General features: G+C 44.2%; 1 protein-coding gene across 1 annotated transcript in view; it reads left to right on the top strand.

Annotated features, from left to right (window-relative positions):
- LOC126214984 (putative mediator of RNA polymerase II transcription subunit 12) overlaps positions 1 to 21,289 on the top strand; it is a 137,384-nt gene that overhangs the window by 69,555 nt on the left and 46,540 nt on the right. The window contains exon 5 of the mRNA XM_049941615.1: positions 5,044 to 5,236. Within this exon, the coding sequence (XP_049797572.1) occupies positions 5,044 to 5,236 (193 nt within the window). The remainder of the gene's footprint in view (positions 1 to 5,043; positions 5,237 to 21,289) is intronic.

Genomic DNA, 21,289 nt, shown 5'->3' with positions numbered 1-21,289 from the left:
TAGAGGACACAGAGAAGATCCAAAGAAGAGCTGCGCGTTTTGTAACAGGTTCATGTAGTAAGCGCGAAAGCGTCACGGGTATGATCAGCCGACTCCGATGGCAGACACTGGAAGAGAGGCAGTCTGCAAACACGGCATGGTCTGCTGTCTAAGTTCAATATATTGCTTCCTGTACATACCTATATCTCGAGAAAAGACCATGAACGTAAAGTTAGAGCGAGTCGCGTCCACACGGAGGTTTACCAGCAATCGTTCTTCCCGTGACCCATTCGCGACTGGAAGAGGAAAGGGGACACAAAGTATTTAGTTTTCAGAGTCCAAAAGCGTGTAATGGATATTATTTGTGGAGTAAATTGACCGACGTCCTATAGAAACCTCTTGAAAGAACTAGGTTTACTAACTACTGCCTCACAGTATATTAATCCTTAATGAAATTTGTCCTAAATAATATATCTCTTTTCCCAACAAACAGCTCAGTTCATACATACAGTTCCAGGAACAAAAATGATCTGCACAAGGACTTAAAAGCACTTACTTTAGTTCAAAAAGGGGTCCACTACTCAGGAACACTCATCTTCAATAATTTGCCCAGAAACATAAAAAATTTAGTTACAAATAAAGATCAGTTGAAACAGTCACAGCTGCTGAGTAATCTGGCTTTTCTACAACGTTGTCGTGATAAGGAGGTTGTACCAAATTTCGCAGTTGTCAAACATCACCTCCGAACTGCTGCAGTGAATAGAATTTTGCGGAAGACAAGTCATGCGATCGTCAGGGAGAGGATACATCATACGAGGTATGAACTGGATGTCAACGCTCGCTCTTTATATAGTTGCCATCTGTTTTTGTCTGCAGTTTTGTCACCTTGGGACTGGGAATGGGTAGACACGACCTTGGCTGCACATCAGCGAGCTAATTTTAGCAAGACTACTGCAAAACAGGCTGATAAATTTGTGCGCCTAAACCGGGGAAAAGGAACCTCTGGGTCCAGCGACGCACATCGCACTGTTATCAACTTCTCCGACAAGGAAATTGACGACGCCACCATCTCGGTTCTCAGTAAGGGACTGAACTTTTCTCCAGCTCCACAAAAGCTACCAGTGGCCGAGATTATCAGTGGAGTAGAACAAGCGGTTCGGCACCTTCCTGAAGAGGCAGCAGATGAGGTAAGGCTTACAACTAGTCGGATTTTAGCAACAGCCAAGGCTCCTAAGCCCAATGTGAGCAGAGTGGAGAAACTGGCATTGAAATCGTTGGGGAAGAATGAAGAGTTAGTTGTACTACCAGCCGACAAAGGGAATGCCACAGTTATCCTCAATGCTACCGATTATCATAAGAAAGTGGCCATATTATTGGAAGATGCCACATACCGTATTCTTAAACGGGATCCCACAGCAGCACTTAGTAGGAAGACAGGGGAGCTACTGAAGAACTCTGGCCTCCCAGAAGAACTAGTCAAGAATCTACGACCAAGAGCACCAAGGCCACCCAGGTTATATGGTCTACCCAAAGTCCATAAGGATGGGGTTCCGTTGAGACCTATTGTTAGTGCTATTGGGTCTCCTACATATCGGTTGGCAAAATACTTAACCAAATTATTAGCACCTATAGTCGGCCACTGTAGCCATCATATTACAAACTCAAAAATGTTTGTTGACATTATAAAGCAGATGAGGATAGGTCCGAATGACATCATGATCAGCCTAGATGTGGTCTCTTTGTTTACAAAGGTTCCAGTGGAAGATACGTTAAAAATGTTGGCTGCTCATTTCTCTCCTGAAATACTGAAGTTATTTCGACACACTTTGACGACCACCTATTTTTTGTATGGTGGAAAGTATTATGAAATGATTGACGGAACAGCCATGGGTTCGCCACTGTCACCAGCCATAGCTAACTTCTTCATGGAGGATTTCGAAGAACGAGCGTTGAACAGTGCTCCCTTACGTCCATCCTGCTTCTTCAGGTATGTTGACGATACATTTTTAATCTGGCCACATGGCAATGAGGCACTGCAGCAGTTTGTTGAACATTTGAATGGTATACATCAGAACATAAGATTTACAGTGGAGGTGGAGAAGGATGGAAAGTTACCCTTCTTAGATGTACTGGTGGAGCGAAAATCAGATGGACGTCTCGGACATTCTGTGCACAGAAAACCGACGCATACAGATTTATATCTAAACGCGCGTAGTTTTCACCACCCAGCTCAGAAGAGAGCTATGCTGAACACCTTGGTACACAGAGCAAGGACTATTTCGGACAAGGATCATCTCGGCTCCGAGATTAACCATCTGACGACGGTATTCATAAAAAATGGTTATTCTGATCGTGATATCAGATCTACTCTGGCGAAGAAACCAAGAAAGGACGCTGTTCGAACAGATCAAGAGGACCAACACATCGCACGGCTACCATTCTGCGGTGCAACGACCAGCAAGATCGGCAGAGTCCTGAGCCGGCAAGGAATCAGACCAGTCTTCCGGCCATCTAAGAAGATTAAGGAAATGCTGCGACCCGTGAAAGATAATCTTGGCCTGAGAGTACCGGGAATTTACAGCATTCCTTGCGAGTGTGGCAAAAGTTATGTGGGCCAGTCTATAAGAACTGTCGCCGATCGCAGTGTGGAACATCAGCGTCACCTGAAATACAGGTATCTAGAAAAATCAGCGGTGGCTGAGCACAGTTTGTTAAATAAACATAAGATTTTATTCGATGAAACAAGACTACTTGCTCACGCTTCAAACTATTGGGACTCTGTCATCAGGGAAGCAGTTGAAATTAGACTCTGTGAAAATAATTTCAACAGAGATTCCGGTTATGCACTCAGTAATGCATGGAAGCGCGCAATTGATATAGAAAGAGCGCAGAGGGAGACTTCTTACATTCCTCGCAGTTCTCCGCCTGTTGCGATGGATGGCGCTGCAAGCAACGCTGGATAAAGCGCGCAAACAAAATCTATGGATATAGAGGCCGCCACCTCAGTACGCGTCGGTTTCACCGTGACGTCATCCAGCCAATGAGAAGCCGTCCACTGCTTATAAAAGCGGAAGCCTCACCGGTCCACGACAGTCAGTTTTACCCCTGACGAAGATGACGGAGGTAGTCATCGAAAGCTTGGGATTTTATCCAAATTTGACGCGGCAAGTAAACCGAGAACTTTTTATGCAAGGACTCCGTCGCGAAAGACTTCGTAGTCATATTAGTTTAAAAAGAGCCTGAAAGACTTACTAGAGGCCAACTCCTTCTACTCCACTGACGAATTTTTTAATATAAACAAATGATGTATTGTATATATTCATACTATTAGTATTGTTATTCCAGCTTTAAAAAAAAAGACATGTTCCACATCCACGAGGATCTCCTCAGCTGGGACCTATGGAACGAAAACCTAATCTAATCTACCTAATCTACACCAAGTACCCTCCGCCACATAACATAACTTTGCTTGCAGCGTGTAGACGCAGACGAAAGCAGTGAAGCAAACACAGTGGAGAGACTGTCACACTGCCTGCCCTGTCGCACCCAATCTGTGTGCAGGAACAGCTGACATCATCAAACAACCGAATGTTGCACCCATGTCTTAAGCACACGTTCGAGTCGTCTGCAGTTTTCATTATTTGTGTCGTGCTGAACTACATCGCAGTAGCAGAAACAGAATTTATGGTACCAACGGGCATTCTAAGATTCGTTATTCCGTTGTTCATTTCTGGTTCGTCCTCAGTCTTCGTTTCTGGGTCATGACATCGAGATTTTTGTACAGTGATAATGTATTGAAAGTGGCCTAGCCAGCGCCTAGCGAACAAGTGGGAAACTATAGTTGAATTCTTTTATCTTGGCGGTTCGCGCATGCCCGCCCAGACGCGGGAGATTGCTGCGTTGCCAGTTGCAAACGACGCAGCGCCATAGTATAGTATAGTTCGCAAACTTACGTTTAGGGGCGAGCATGCAGTTTATGAAGTAAAGCCACCACGGCCGCATTAACCCTTTCGCTGCAACAAAGACGAGCTCCCCGCATTCCGCGCTGTGCGCGATTTTGTCATCTCTGCAGTGCTCGCCTGTGCAGACACACGGTGTTCCGACTGTCATCATTCGATTTCACAAAAACTATTTAGCCCAAAAATTTGATTTTTACACATCTTCTTGACTGATACCTTCCCCCCAAAAAATTACTTAATTTTGTTTCGATGTTCAACGCAGTTATTGTGCAGCATTAAATGTAGTAAACCATTGCACGAAATTTTGAAGAGTTTACAGAGGTAAAAGTCCATAGCGTATACTTTCCGTATGGTTGATTTCAGTTGCCACTAGAAATTTCAAAAAATTAGATTCAAACAAATAAAATTCATGAAGTAATACACTTCGATATTGTTTTTAAATAAAGAAAATATTAAGCACAGAATAAGGTTTGAACCCTGAACCTTTTGATTAGCATCCAAACACTTTAACCATTACACTAACGCAGTTCATCATCAAATACAGTTCCTGGAGGACTTTAAACATTGACGCAAAATACTGACAAACGTTGTTGGTATGACTACGAAATACTCACGTTTCGTCGAAGTACAATAGGAAATAAACAATTACGGCTGTTCTTTATTGCGTAAAAGCTATCGCCTGAATTAGGAGGCTTATGGCTTGTTTGGTTCAATTAATTAATAGAATATGAAGCAATTGGTATAAAGAATGCTTTTTCCAAACTTTCTATAAAAGAAACTCTGCTGAACTTTCGTTCAGTTACTTTATTTATGACTGAACGCTTCTAAAACTGAAGACACTCCTCCGTGCTCTGTGCTGCACTCGAGCTCTGGCAACGTCGTTCTCTGTTCATTGGCTGACTGTGTTCTGTGATGTCAGATGCGCAGAACGAACCTAAACTCGGCTGCCCTCGTAAATGACGCGCACTTTAGTTCAGGAAATAAACAGCGAAATATGTAGCTAGCCCAAGCGGCTTCAAATTGAAAATTTTTAGCGGACCGTGAACAGTACCGAAGTGGATATTTGAGACTTGGCGCTACATCTGTCCGTGTATTCTGTGCACAGAGCTAGCGCAGGCGTCACCGGCGAAGACATCCGCTCCAACGTCATCCCCTCCTCGTCGTCGCTGGTCCAGCAGAAGCCCGTCGTGACGTCAGAGCTGGTCAAGAGCGTCTCCACCAACCTCCCCAGCGCGCCAGCGGCCAACAACATCACCAACGGCACCACCGGCGGAAAGCCAGAGGTCGCCATATTCCAGGTATTTGAAACGCACTCAGCGTACTGAGCTGTGCTAAGTACTTCTTTGAATAAGTCACCTTTCAAAGTCTTAACCACGTCAGTCACGTTTTTAGACAAACGATGATTTCTCGCACTAACCACAAATACATTTGCAATGTGGCTGAAAATATTTGACTTTTGCTCGGCTGCATAGTCTAGGGTTGTACACTCCTGGAAATTGAAATAAGAACACCGTGAAGTCATTGTCCCAGGAAGGGGAAACTTTATTGACACATTCCTGGGGTCAGATACATCACATGATCACACTGACAGAACCACAGGCACATAGACACAGGCAACAGAGCATGCACAATGTCGGCACTAGTACAGTGTATATCCACCTTTCGCAGCAATGCAGGCTGCTATTCTCCCATGGAGACGATCGTAGAGATGCTGGATGTAGTCCTGTGGAACGTCTTGCCATGCCATTTCCACCTGGCGCCTCAGTTGGACCAGCGTTCGTGCTGGACGTGCAGACCGCGTGAGACGACGCTTCATCCAGTCCCAAACATGCTCAATGGGGGACAGATCCGGAGATCTTGCTGGCCAGGGTAGTTGACTTACACCTTCTAGAGCACGTTGGGTGGCACGGGATACATGCGGACGTGCATTGTCCTGTTGGAACAGCAAGTTCCCTTGCCGGTCTAGGAATGGTAGAACGATGGGTTCGATGACGGTTTGGATGTACCGTGCACTATTCAGTGTCCCCTCGACGATCACCAGTGGTGTACGGCCAGTGTAGGAGATCGCTCCCCACACCATGATGCCGGGTGTTGGCCCTGTGTGCCTCGGTCGTATGCAGTCCTGATTGTGGCGCTCACCTGCACGGCGCCAAACACGCATACGACCATCATTGGCACCAAGGCAGAAGCGACTCTCATCGCTGAAGACGACACGTCTCCATTCGTCCCTCCATTCACGCCTGTCGCGACACCACTGGAGGCGGGCTGCACGATGTTGGGGCGTGAGCGGAAGACGGCCTAACGGTGTGCGGGACCGTAGCCCAGCTTCATGGAGACGGTTGCGAATGGTCCTCGCCGATACCCCAGGAGCAACAGTGTCCCTAATTTGCTGGGAAATGGCGGTGCGGTCCCCTACGGCACTGCGTAGGATCCTACGGCCTTGGCGTGCATCCGTGCGTCGCTGCGGTCCGGTCCCAGGTCGACGGGCACGTGCACCTTCCGCCGACCACTGGCGACAACATCGATGTACTGTGGAGACCTCACGCCCCACGTGTTGAGCAATTCGGCGGTACGTCCACCCGGCCTCCCGCATGCCCACTATACGCCCTCGCTCAAAGTCCGTCAACTGCACATACGGTTCACGTCCACGCTGTCGCGGCATGCTACCAGTGTTAAAGACTGCGATGGAGCTCCGTATGCCACGGCAAACTGGCTGACACTGACGGCGGCGGTGCACAAATGCTGCGCAGCTAGCGCCATTCGACGGCCAACACCGCGGTTCCTGGTGTGTCCGCTGTGCCGTGCGTGTGATCATTGCTTGTACAGCCCTCTCGCAGTGTCCGGAGCAAGTATGGTGGGTCTGACACACCGGTGTCAATGTGTTCTTTTTTCCATTTCCAGGAGTGTATGTTCCCAGATTCACTGTTCGAAAATTACTATGCTTTTTACATGTCAGTTAATTAATCTGAAGAAACAAGCTCAACACTACGTGAATACTTTCTAAAGAAAACTGACAACACTAATACTTGTTTACAAACCAGTACTGCTAAGATATTGACAACCAACGTTATTCAGCAGACACATATCCAGTTCGTCAGGGAGCTCACAATCAGCCACTTACTGTCGGAAAGAGTTCCACTCAAAGAAAAAAAAAAGTATTGAAGTCATCATTTGTGAGACAAAAGACCTTTTAACAACATCATTCTTAGCCGAGTACAAATGCAAATGAACAGATGGCAAAATTTAAATTATGTCCCTCACAAAATGCCATTTATTTTCACATTGATTCTGTTACAAGTATCTGATTGACCTTGGGCTGCAAGAAAAAGGTATTAAGAGTGACGCATAAGAATTAAAGTAACTACTTTTTTCCCAAATATTAAGACTGTAAAAATAATTTAGTAAAGCATGTGACTCACCCTGTTTTAGTACTTGAACGTTGTTTTTGTCTCTAAAATATCTTTGTGATGGAATTTTCTTGAGGTAACAAATTTTTTAATGCTTAATATAGCTATTTCAGTTCATTCCGTGTTAAACAAAATTCAGCCTTTTAGTCATTTTTGATTTATCTGCAGCATGTTAATGCAGCAGTGCCCTACAAATTGTATTGCTTCACTATGGGCCACATATACTTATGTCTGCCAATAAATCATCTCACAGTGCAGTTTCGTTATGCTGGTCGAGCAGGACTATGCGAACGTATAAATGTCACTGTTGTCGTATTCATCTTGTTCTGCGATTATTCGCGCACCCTACGACTCATTTTCGCATGACATTCTCAAGAGTTCTATTAGTCCCTCCGATTCCTTACACTCCGCCTCCGTTTTGCATCCGTTTGCCCTAACCCACCATCTCCTCTATCATCTCATCAAATTCCCACAGCTCCTCGCTCACACTGAATGCCTCTGTATATCCTACACTATCCACAAACTACATTCCCACAACCCCGTTGTTTCCCCTGTAATCCCAAATCGCGGTATGATGCCACACCTTGAGAAACACGTCCCACCGTCCCTATACCTTCACACACTACATACCCTATCTCACCACATCTTCAACCGATGCTACTCTTAGAACACCTTTTCCCCTCCCCAAATCATTTTTCCTGGCGCAGCTCGTGCAGCATTTTAGCGAAAGGGCAGCATTACTTTTTAGCTTAGTATCGTCATCTTGCCATGTGAGTTAAAGATTTATTTTGGTTTTTATCTTTGTCTTTTAGTCTTTCGGCTTTAAGTAACAAAATAAACCATAGTCGTATTGTTTATGTAAACACCATACGAGAGTTACCCAGAAAATAATGCAGTGCATTTTTCCCCATCAACAATTGTTTATTGAACATGATGAGAATTATACTCACGAGTGGTGTTTTATCTACACACCCTATTTTTCCACGTAATCTCCATCCTGTTCTATGGCGGTTCTCCAGCGCGAGACAAGGGCGTGTATGCTGTGTCGGTACCAATCCTTGTCCTGGTGGCGGAGTCAGTGCTTCGCTGTCTGAATCACCTCCTCATCGTCCTCAAAATCTCTTCCACGAATGCGTCTGTCCTCGCGAATGACAACATCAGCTCCGTGCAACATGTCAAGTGTGACAGCCGTGGATGGTCTCCCCGGCCGCTGCAAATCGTGGAGCTCCGCCGAACCGCCTTCTGATTAACTCACCTTCCGTGCCCAGCGGCTAACTGTACTTCTGTGGACAGCAGATGCTCCATAGACTTTGCACAACCGTTTGTGAATATTCCCCACAGCTTCTTTCTCTATAGTGAGAAATTCAGTGGCGGCACGTTGCTTGTAACGTACATCACCTACAGACGCCATTTTGAAACTGTCCTGCAGCTACGCTATCTGTCGGAAGTGACGGAAACTTGGTGCGCTCGCTCAGGAGACTGTAATACATACGTGACGTTTCGCATTCGTAGCATTGCTTCCGGCTCAGAAAAAAAAATGCGGTGCATTACTTTCTGGGCAACCCTCGTAAAATATTCCAAGGCTACATGTCGTCAAAAATCAGCATTTGCAAGAAACCTAACAGCAAAGTCTATTTGAACGTCTGCGTCATGTGGAAAAAAATGGTGCGTATTGTAAAGTACGTACGGATACCATTTCACATTTGTTCGCAGCACTTCTCGATCAGTGGACCACGGAATGTTCAGATTGTAGGGAAGCAGCCTACTCACGCCGTAGTAAATTCACAGCAGTCTTTCCATTGTGTGCCAGCCAGTCCGTTGTAACTAGCTCTGACGTCATAAATGTTGCGCAATACTTTAAAAATCAAGCAAATAACCTGAAACAATTCTAGCATGTCAGGAGTAATACTAAATTAATGTGTGTTGAATATCAGTTCAACAACTTTAGCCATTTTCGAATTTTAGACGTTTTTCTGTAAAAATCATTGGCACATCAGAAAAGAGCTAGAGACTTCAAAATTTATATTCAGATTCATCTTTCATAATAATTTAATAAAAACAGTACTTTGGATTTCATAAATTAAAATTTTAGTGGAAATTCATGTTTTTCTGGTTTTCGTCTCAAAACTTAAGGAAGCAAGATAGATTAAGTAGGCTAATAAATAAGGCTAGGATGTTTAGATTTAAATAGGTTGGAGATCCGCTATAACTATGAAGATGTGAAAAGTTTCATTTGAATACCTATAAAATTATAGCGATAGCGTATCTCCAAAGGGCCAGTTCAGAGCTCATCTACTGTGTGCAGTATAATTAATTAATTCTCTCGCCCAAAACATTTAACTTAGGCACGTCAAAATTTTATTCTCAATACTTACCTGCATGCTGAATGCACCTTTAAATTAAGAGCTTCATCGGCTATCAGCAAGAGAAGCTATGATTTATTCGGTAACCTAATGTGGTGCATTACTAGCCCAGCAGCTAGTCGGGAGAGCCGATTTGATCAGGCGTTCCCTTAGCCGTCCGCACCGCGGCTTTATATATAAGAACGCTGCGCGAGGAAGCAAGGCCCCAGTTCTCTCCAGACGCTGAATAACACGTCATCTGTGTCGGGAGTCGCGTCGCGTCGGTATCATTGCTACAAACAGCCTCGGATGCCGTAGTAAGTTACTCGGGATACGTGTATCCATGAAATCATTTGCGAGTGAAGTGTTAATTCTGGGTTGACTTTTATTATCGAGCTTCAGTTTGCGTATTGTCGTATTTTCACGTGCCGTCACGGGACAGACATTCTACCAATTATTTAGCGTGGCGTTTGATGAAACTAATCATCAAATTATGGCGAGCATTCATTTTAACATTTAATTCGGACATTTATAGTTGCACCAGCGCATTAGACTCTGAACTGCTCTGTTAGTTAGGTTGTATGGATACTTGTGTTTTTCATCTGTGACTTTCAGAATATACTCAACTATTTTAGAAAATCGTTTTTGATTATAAATCCCGGACAATCTCCTATTTCCTCAGAGCTATAAGCTGCAGCTATAATTGTATTCTCAGATGAAGTGGGCACTAGGAATTCTAATTACAGGCTTCACGTTTTGTTAAATCACTTTCTGGTTGCTAAAGTGTAATTAGAGAGCCAGTGTTGAGAACGGCGAAAGACAGCATAAATAACATTCTAAATAATAGGAACTGATTTTACATTCAACCATTTATACAGCAACAATAATATTTTCAATAAACCGCCGCCCCACAAGATGTAGTAATACAGCTCGTGCATTGTTTGAAGATCGCACTTTGCCTCCATTATTCTCAACCACGGGAGCAGTAACTTCTTCCAGAGTTTGTGGCGCAATTGGCAGTCGGCGTCTCCTAGGAGCAATTCCCAAATCGCCAGTTAATTACAACTTCTGAATCACGTCCTTCAACCATGGTGGAGAAAAAGGACCTCGCCGTAATCCTTTAATGCGGCGATTCTAGCGAAGATCCGCAGCGCTGTTGGCGTTGTTTTGATGAAATAATTTTGCGTAAAGCCCTGCTCACCTTGTGCAGAACCATGTTGACTGACTGCAACTGTAATGCACAGTGATGCTGGTGCTTCAAGTCTACGTCGCCGTACCGGAAGCGGCGCCTAATGCCAAGTCGTTACGCTAACAGTACTAACAACGCAAATCCTGCAGCCCACAGTCCGAACATCATTCCTATACAGCTGTTTACTCATACGTAAATAGTTTTTAGTCTACACTGGGCGAAGTAACGAAAGATTCATTATATCCAGCCTGTACTTTATTCCGTTTGAGCTCAGAAAATGCTCTGAGCTTCTATAACAGATCGATGCCTACGGTACTGGGCGGTACTTTCCCGGATCACTTGTGCAGCCCTTATTACATTACCTGCTGCCGTTTTTAAAGACTAGAAGTTTTTAATACCTGAAGATAAAAGAACAACGCCGAAATTCATAAAGTTGAGTACATGAAGGAAAAGCAGGTCAGAGGGCATCTCGTATATTGAAACAAACAAATACACTATTAACACGAGTTATCCAATAAACAAATAAATTAAACAATTATGCTGTGTACATTAGAGTCGTTTAAATTGGATGGAAGATACATTGTACCTTATTATTATTATTAACAACTGGCAAGGGCCTTATCGAACATACGCTTGCTCTACAAACCTCTTCCACTGCATTCTGTTGAGCGCCCTGTTTGTCCATCCAGTGCTCGTATTCATTCTAGATGTGTCCTCCCGGATGTTATCTCTCCACTTACTTATGGGTCTTCCTCTTCCTCTCGTACAATCTATTAACCTTTCGAATGCTATTTTAGATAGTCTCTTTTCTGTCATTCTTGCTACATGGCCTGCCCAGTTCAACATTCTCTTCTTTAGCACATTTACGATGTTACAGTGTTTGTACAGCGCTCTTAATTCTTCATTTCTTCTTATCCTGCATTCCATGTTATCTTCATGAAATACTGGCCAAAAAGTTTTTCTTGGTATTTTTCTTTCAAATATTAACAGTTTTTCTTCAGTTTTCTTTCTAAATATCAATGCTTCAGATCCGCATAATGTTGCTGGTATAATAGTCGACTGACATAAGCGAATTTTCAAGTTAGTACTGAGTGATCTTTTCTCTAAGATTTTGATAAAACTAAAGTGTGTTTTGTTCGTTGTTGCTAGTCGGCATTGCACCTTATATATTCCATATAGGCACCTTAATGCAGCCGCGTAATACATTACAAATGTTTCAAAATGGTTCAAATGGCTCTGAGCACTGTGGGACTTAACTTCTGAGGTCATCAGTCCCATAGAACTACTTAAACCTACCTAACCTAACGACATCACACACATCCGTGCCCGAGGCAGGATTCGAACCTGCGACCGTAGTGGTCGCGAGGTTTCAGACTGTAGCGCCTACAACCGCTCGGCCACTCCGGCCGGCAATTTAGCTTCAAAGGCACCTCCAACCCCTCACTCGTCGCTCACGAGTCAGGATTTCTAGTATATTGTTCGTGGCACTCGTTCCTACCACTGTACAAAAATTTGCTACTGCAGGAGCTATTCCCAATATTTAGATTTTTTGGTCTCTCTTGATTGGCGTTATTACACCAGCAACGTAGTAGAAGTCAGACAACTTAAGCCACTTGCGCAAACATTTGTAATGTATTACGCGGCTGCATTCACGGGACTGCACATCCTCTCTGCTTGACTTCTTAATATGTTGTGTCATAGTTGATGTCTGCGGCAAGTGCATCAGCAAATTATACATTTGACAGACCAGCGATGAATGATACTCAACAAATCATCAACATCGTTCTGATTTGTTTCGTCTCCCCCTTCTGCAGTACAGTACATCAACGCCTGTTTGCAGCTAGGGTGTCCATTTAATAATCATTTCATTTCTAGCAAAGCTGCATGGTCATCCACGGTAAGTGTTCTTTGGGAACAGGTACTACCGCCATATACAATACAACTTGCTTCATTTTTTCCCAGGGCAGATGACATACACCGAGGAGCCGAAACATTGTGACCACCTGCTTAATTGTTTATTTGTCCGTCTTTGGCCCAAAATACATCACAGATTCTGCCTATCAGGGGTCCAGCATTTTGTTCGTAGGTTTGTGGTGATATGAGGCATTAGATGTCGGTACACAGATCAGGTAACTGAGGTAAACAACGGGCCGCTGACTTGAGGATGCTGTGATGGCGCCCGGTACCGATCCTGATGGATTCCAGATTATTCACGTCAGGCGAATCCGGTCGCCGAGACATCAACGTGAGTTGACTATACCGCTCCTCAAACCACCGTAGCACGGTTCTGGCTCCGAGACACGGGCAACTATACTGCTGAAAGGTGACATCACCGCGGGGAAGACATCAAACATTAAGGGATTCTAATGGTTCATAGCTTTGAGGGCGTCACCGAAAACTACCACAGGTCCCATGCAAGTGCAGGAGAATGTCTCCCATAGCGTATTACGAGGAGCATTCAAGTTCTAAGGCCTCCGATTTTTTTTCTCCGGACTGGAAAGAAATAGAAACATGCGCATTGTTTTAAAATGAGGCTGCGTTCATTGTCAATACGTCCCAGAGATGGCAGCACCATACGGCAGATGGAATTTTACCGCCAGCGGCGAGAATGAGAACTGTTTTAAATACTCAAAGTGGCTGAATTTGCGTTGAATTTGCGTTGTGTGAAACCAATTGAAATTCATCGACAGTCGAAGGAGACGTGTGGTGATGGAGTTACGGATATGTCGAAAGCGCGTTCGTGGGTGCGACAGTTTAATAAAGGCAGAACATCGTGTGACAACAAACCGAAACAACCTCGGGCTCGCACAAGCCGGTCTGACGACATGATCCAGAAAGTGGAGAGAATTGTTTTGGGGGATCGCCGAATGACTGTTGAACAGATCGCCTGCAGAGTTGGCATTTCTGTGGGTTCTGTGCACACAATCCTGCATGACGACCTGAAAATGCGAAAAGTGTCATCCAGGTGGGTGCCACGAATGCTGACGGACGACCACATGGCTCCCCGTGTGGCATGTTGCCAAGCAATGTTGACGCGCAACGACAGCATGAATGGGACTTTCTTTTCGTCGGTTGTGACAATGGATGAGACGTGGATGCCATTTTTCAATCCAGAAACAAAGCGCCAGTCAGCTCAATGGAAGCACACAGATTCACCGCCACCAAAAAAATTTCGGGTAACCGCCAGTGCTGAAAAAATGATGGTGTCCATGTTCTGGGACAGCGAGGGCGTAATCCTTACCGATTGCGTTCCAAAGGGCACTACGGTAACAGATGCATCCCACGAAAATGTTTTGAAGAACAAATTCCTTCCTGCACTGCAACAAAAACGTCCGGGAAGGGCTGCGCGTGTGCTGTTTCACCGAGACAACGCACCCGCACATCGATCTAACGTTACGCAACAGTTTCTTCGTGATAAGACCTTTGAAGTGATTCCTCATGCTCCCTACTCACCTGACCTGGCTCCTTGTGACTTTTGGCTTTTTCCAACAATGAAAGACACTCTCCATGGCCGCACATTCACCAGCCGTGCTGCTATTGCCTCATCGATTTTCCAGTGATCGAAACAGACTCCTAAAGAAGCCTTCGCCGCTGCCATGGAATCATGGCGTCAGCGTTGTGAAAAATGTGTACGTCTGCAGGGCGATTACGTCGAGAAGTAACGCCAGTTTCATCGATTTCGGGTGAGTAGTTAATTAGAAAAAAAAATTGGAGGCCTTAGAACTTGAATGCACCTCGTACTCCTCACATCAGCCTGCGTAAGTGGCGCGCTGCACGTTTCGAGCTGCCGTTCAGCTCGATGACGGCGTTTGTGCAGACGGCCATCAACCTAGTGTAGCAAAAAATTTGATTCACTCGAAGAGTCGACACGTTTCCACTGATCGGCGGTCGAATCCCGGTGGTCCCCTGCCCAATGCAGTCGTAATTGACAATGTCATTGGGGCAACATGTGAACACGTAAGGATGGTCTACTGCAGAGTTGCACGTCCAGCAGTGTACGATGAACGGTGAGCTCCGAAACACTTGTGCGTGCTCCAGCATTGTGCTCTTTTGGCAGAGATAGCGCAGATCACCGTCTATGCCACTTTACAAAGCAGACAAACCTCCGAACAGCACATTCTGTGAAGAGCAATGGACGTACAACAATTTAGTGCCTAAAGGTAGTTTCACTGTCCTAACTCTTTCTGTAGATGATCACGACAGTAGCACGTGAACATTCGACCTGCTTCGCCGTTTTAGACATAATCGTTCACAGGCTCTGCGTAATAATAATTACGTGGTGTTCAAAAAGTCTCTCCGCAGTGCTGTATGATTGTTCGCCTGCCTGGGTTACTTCCCTTCAAGTGGACTCTCCCAACATTCCACTGTTTCGTTTATCTCAGCCGGCGTTAGTAGTATCGTTGGTGTGTGTGTCGTTACTTGTTGAGGTGAACGTTTTAGTTCCTATGTTGGTTTGTTTCGTTACGTCACTGTTATGCTAAGCATTCAAGAACGTGTGTTTTTAGTCTAACAAGTCTAGAAAGCTGGCGGTAAATACACAGTTTCAGTTCGTCAGACATTTAATTCAATTTGCCCCGAGACAACACTCCCACATCGTGATACCGTGCGAGATTTGATTAACAAATTTCGAAGCACGGGTTCACTAACAGATGCACCCAGAAGTGGTCGTCCTAGCGTTTTGTCTGAGCATAAACTACTCGAGATTTCCGATAAAATGTCCACGAATCCGAACAAGTAAGTAAGAAAACTCGCCCAAGTTAAAATGGCTCTGAGCACTATGGGACTTAACTTCTGAGGTCATCAGTCCCCTAGAACTTAGAACTACTTGAACCTAAATAACCTAATGACATCACACACATCCATGCCCGAGGCAGACTGTAGCACCTAGAACCTCTCGGCCACCCTGGCCGGCTACTAGCCCAGGAAATCGATGTTAGTGACGTAACGGTGCACACATATGTAAGGAAAAACTAGAACTTTTCCCATACAAAGTGACAGTCGTGCAAGAACTGAAAAATACTGATCATAACAAGAGACTGCATTATTGTCAATGGTTCAAAAATGTCGTTCAACAATATTCTTAATGAAACGTTTTTCACTGATGAGACGTGGTTTCAATTCTCCGTGTACATGAACTCGCAAAATTCTCTTATGTCGAGTACCGCAAATCCATTGTGTATTCGTGAGGAACCATTTCATTCTGTGAAAATAGGAGTTTGGATTGCCATTATAGATGTCAGATTGTGGGTCCCATATTTTTCAACGAAACAATAAACGCACAACGATACTGCAGTGATATTCTGTACCCATCTGTGGTGTCACCGTCAGACACCACACTTGCTAGGTGGTAGCTTAAATCGGCCGCGGTCCTCTAGTACATGTCAGACCCGCGTGTCGCCACTGTGTTATCGCAGACCGAGCGCCACCACAAGGCAGGTCTCGAGAGACTGACTAGAACTCGCCCCAGTAGTACGGACGACCTAGCAAGGCGCAGTTATCCATATCTGGAGAGAGTCTCACTTGTGTTCACCATAGAGATGTACAAGAAGAAATTAAAGATAAGTATATGAGAAGCTCCGTTCTTTTCCTTATAGCTTTTACCACATATCCTGTTTCAGATTTAAGGCAAGACGGCGTGATTTGACGCGTGCCCTATCGGCTACTTCATTGTGGACTGGCTGCTCTTGTCAGTCCACAACACCATTCATAGGAGAACTTGTGTTAAGTGAAATACTGAACCGTTATTTTCAACCGTGTATACAGCTCGCGTTTCAACGTCACAGCTTGCTGATGTTTTTGGTGATCACATAATTTCACAGGGTCTTTGGCCTCCACGATCGCCTGACCTAACACCACATCAATTTTTCTTCTGGCGTGCAGCGAAAGCAGCTGTCTGTAAAAACCGTCCAAAACCCATCGATGAATTGAAAACTGCAATATCCACTTTCACTGCTACTGTTACAGAAGAAATGTTACAACTTGTGTTTGCAAACATGATTACACGAATTGAATTGTGTATTCAACGACAGGGGGGACACTTTCTGTGGTGTGCATACTGTAAGACCTTTGGTACACACACCATCAGATTATTTGACTTGTCACTCTAGCGAAGTAGGCGAGTGTCAGCAACATGTCTCGTGGTCTTATCGTGGCGTGTTTATCTTCTGCCGTTAGGTCAGACGATAGAAATGCCACTTGCACGCTTAGAGTAGCAGATTGACGGTGGCCAACTTTAAACAAAACTTGATTAATTTTCACACACATTTATTAAAATAATAACAAGCGTAAACCTTACTTAACTTGATTCTGGATGCTATTTACAATTGACAATCTGAAATTCCTTTGGTCTTGGTACGTTAATCTTATTCTCACATATCTCTGATACTTGACAAAATGTCTATACATTTCTCTTCATGGCTATGTACAGGAATATGATAATCTTATTAGGCGCAGAATGAAACTTGACTGTAGACTGGTACAGACTTATGCAGACCGGTACAGACTGCTGCGGACAAATGCAGACTGACTAATTGGAGGTCTGTACACTCGTTATAATACCTCGAGCGTTCAGGTATCACTGCGCGAGTGTGATCCGCGAGGAGAAAAAGGTTCTACATTAGCAGCAATCTCATTGGCTGCGTTACATATTAACACGCGGATCGGCGGAAGCAGAATTTGGTCCGTCTCTAAGACAGCGCCATCTCGTAGTGCGGAGATGGACGAGCGCTGCGCCTGCGCTGTTGTGCTTAGCGGGGCACGCTCTAGTGGGAGAGTTGTGTACACGCTGACTACGCGGAACTATGTACGCAACACTTTCAACATTTAATGTGAATTTTGTAAGTAAAAATGAGTATTCAATAAATTAATAACTTGTATTTCACTGAGTTTCATTTCGGTATATTCACTGCGGAAAATGACAAGCGCGGCTAACAATCATACGGCACTGCGGAGAGACTTTTTGAACACCCCGTATAATAATTTAGCCTTTGTCAAACTCTCTTATCTCAATGGATTTCCTCATTTGGATCGCTATATTTGCTAGGGTGATTCTCCATTCATGTCTGCTCCGCCTACATTCTTTTTGTTTCCACGTCATGTAACCGCAATGCCACCAGACCGCAGAAAATGTCGCGGTCATAATGTTTTGGCTTATAAGTGTAAGTTGGTTTGCCTATCTTCAGATGGATGAAACATTTTTCAGATCAGATTTTCTTCTTTTTTTTTTTATTGCCCGTACTGTATCTTCTAGCGCAGAAAAGGTTCCTTCCAGTGCTGGGCTTTAACAACATTTTTCAGCAGATGGCATTCTGACAACTGCTCACAATGAAAGCTGTTGTAAAGGAGGTGAGGACATTGGCAGTCTGTTCTCGTCTCCATAAAGCAGTGAGGATGGACAGGTGTCGAGGGTGAAATATCGTTGGCTGACTTTTTATGGTTACCCTGTCGAAGAATTTATGGATAGGAATTTACGGCTGTCTTGCCTAACGCGGGGTTTCCATATCAAGACTCAGTGTTGCTACGAAGTTCATTCAAGTTCTAAGGACCCCAATTTTTCTTTTCCACAAAATATTAACTCAGACAATCTGAAAGCTCTGTCACCTGCCATACTTTCCTCCCAGCAGCTTTACACTCTTTTCACAACGTCGACCCCACGGCTGTTGTGAATGTTTCTTGAGGAGTTTGTTTTGTTTACTGGAAGATCGCTGATGCAACAGTGGCAGGACTGGAGAATATGCGAAAGCAGATCACGTGTTATTTCTGGGAAAAGCCAGTCGTCTCTGGAAGTCGGACTGGGTGAATAAGGAGCATGAGAAGCAGTTAAAAGATAAAACTTTGAACATAACTGCTAAGGTTCAGTGACCGTGTCAGAATTATATTAGAACAAATAAGCCCTCGGTCACAAATATTAAGTCAAAATTGCCCAGGTTTCGACGCTACTATGAGCGTAGTCTTCAGAATTAAATTAACTGTTCTAAAACATATTAGGTATATAATACATTAATAAAATTAAAGTTTGTACTGACTGGAAAGAGATGTAGTACTTACAAGTCACATTTTAAAAAAAATCTAAGCCGGAAAGGCGACGTCATGAATAGTTGTAAATAAGATGGCGAGCCGCTACGGGCTGCTCGTACTTGAGTGAACAAGGGTTGCAACAAGACTGAGGTGCCCACGTCAGAAAGTGTGGGCAAATAAACATGGTGTTGCTACGAGCGCCATCTAGTAGCCGCAGAAACAACTAGGCTACTGTACATTCAAAATTAAACACATGAAATTGTGATGAAGATGATTCAGGCATGACGTAAGCACTAATAATAATAGGAAGACGTTACATATTTATCTGCTTTAAACAGAGATACATTTTGTAACGTAAAAAACGTCAGTTATGACATAAGAAAACAGCAAAGATGTAACAGGAAAACAACACTTCGGCAAACTGCATGAGGAAATCTGAATAAAAGATCAAGCAACGGCTTTATACAGTCTAAAAAGTTTTTATTTCGCAGCTGCAGCTGTTCGTTGAGAATGAGGCCATCATGACGAGAGAGATGTTTCAAAATCTCCAATTTCTCTGAAACATCTAACCTACGCCCCTTCTTTGTGGTATACAAAATATTATCGCCAATGGCTTTAGGCCCGTGTCCAGTAATTAAGAGATGATTGGGAAAGGATGAATTTAGGGGACTGGTGCTGTTTTTTCGCAGATGATCTTATAAACGCCAGAACTTTCTGTAGGGGAGCGAATGGATTTCAAATTATGAATGAAGTTTCTCTTCAGATTATTATTAGTAGAGAAGGCAACATTGCAGTTGTATTTGTTGCGAAGAAAGCGCTGAATCTGATAGGAAATGAGTCCTACGAAAGGAATAGAAAAACGTTTTTTTGGGTTAATTTCAGTGCATGAGGAGTAGAGCGTGGTAGATCTTGCAGTTTTCTTTTTTAGGATATCGTCCACTATGTTAAAAATTTTCATGAAGAAACTTCCGCACCGCATTCGGCCAAGGTTCTGGTGCATCATGTTGCTGAAACACCATGGTGTAACCTTTTACAGCCTCGGTGCTGGAATCATCTTACTTTATACCGCGCCTTGCTAGCTTGCATCAGTTACACAAAATGGCTCAAATGGCTCTGAGCACTATGGGACTAACCTAAGGACATCACACACATCCATGCCCGAGGCAGGATTCGAACCTCCGACCGTAGCGGTCGCGTAGTTCCAGACTGAAGCGCCTAGAACCGCTCGGCCACCACGGCCAACTGCAACAGTTACTGTTGGGCCCTTTGGAACATATTGATGCCATTACGCTGTCACGTCGTCAACATCTTTTTTTCAACACTGGTCCATTGCCGAAAATTATTTTCTGTCCTGGTGAGTCTGTGTTGTTCGCTAGACAAAAAAATTGTATCCATGTCTTGTCCAGTCTCAAATCTGGTGAAAGGAAAGCTGCATTCATGCTGTGATCATGTTTCAACATTACAAAGTGTGTAGTCTTGCAGTCGCCAATCACCATTCACAGAACCTATATCAGGGACAGTACGTCTTAGATCATCATAGAGGATTGCGGGAAAGTTCGTAGTTATAGAGCTGATAGCTTTCACAATCTGTCGTAGATCGCTCAGACCAACTCATCACACTTGCTTGACCGTGTTGTCATACCATCTGGTGTGTGAGCAAGTGTGCTTTGGGGAAATAGTTCTTGGATTTCCAGCTGCACCAAGTGATTAAAATCACACGAGCTTTCGGCCGAACCTTGGCCATCTTCAGGTGCTCAGTCACACTCCTTTACAAGGACTGAGGAGTGCCTGGCCGAAAACTCGTATCATTTCATCACTTGACGTGACTGTAAACTCGAGAGTTTATTATCAGATACTGCTGGATTCTTACAAGTTTGTTTTGTTTTGTTGCCACAAAACGTTTAGCTTTCTTTGAACTGCGGCACCAACATTTCTGACGCCGCCGCTACACATCTACCTCTAGTGTTGATCAGGTTCTCTATGCAAGCGAAAAAACCTAGTTTTTATAGTAAAGACACCCTCGCCATTTCTAGAACAAAATGACTAACAACTCGGACTGCACCCGCTGGGGTTCAGTGTGTTGTACCGTGCTGCCATCTGTGGTATGCGTACGTAAAGGGGTCCCCCATATTTTAAGGCGAAATGCACGCCTCTCTGTACTCCCTGCCCCGACAAAGAAAAGTGGGAGACCTTTGAACCTTGAATACCCTCGTAAATGTAAACAGCTGTTTTGAAAACAAAACGACATATCCTAAGTATGTGATACCCTTGTGTTTTGTAGCTCGGTGCAATATCGGGAAATATATTTAGTGCATACTGAACCGTGAATTTACTCTCAAAAGCTTTTCTTAAGAATATACTTCATTTAGTAACGACTCATCAAGAACATTAACACAT

This window comes from Schistocerca nitens, chromosome 12, assembly GCF_023898315.1.
Source record: "Schistocerca nitens isolate TAMUIC-IGC-003100 chromosome 12, iqSchNite1.1, whole genome shotgun sequence".
In the NCBI taxonomy this organism is placed as follows: Eukaryota; Metazoa; Arthropoda; class Insecta; order Orthoptera; family Acrididae; genus Schistocerca; species Schistocerca nitens.
Note: the sequence above shows the minus strand (reverse complement) of the source record. Positions and strands in the feature narration are given on the sequence as shown.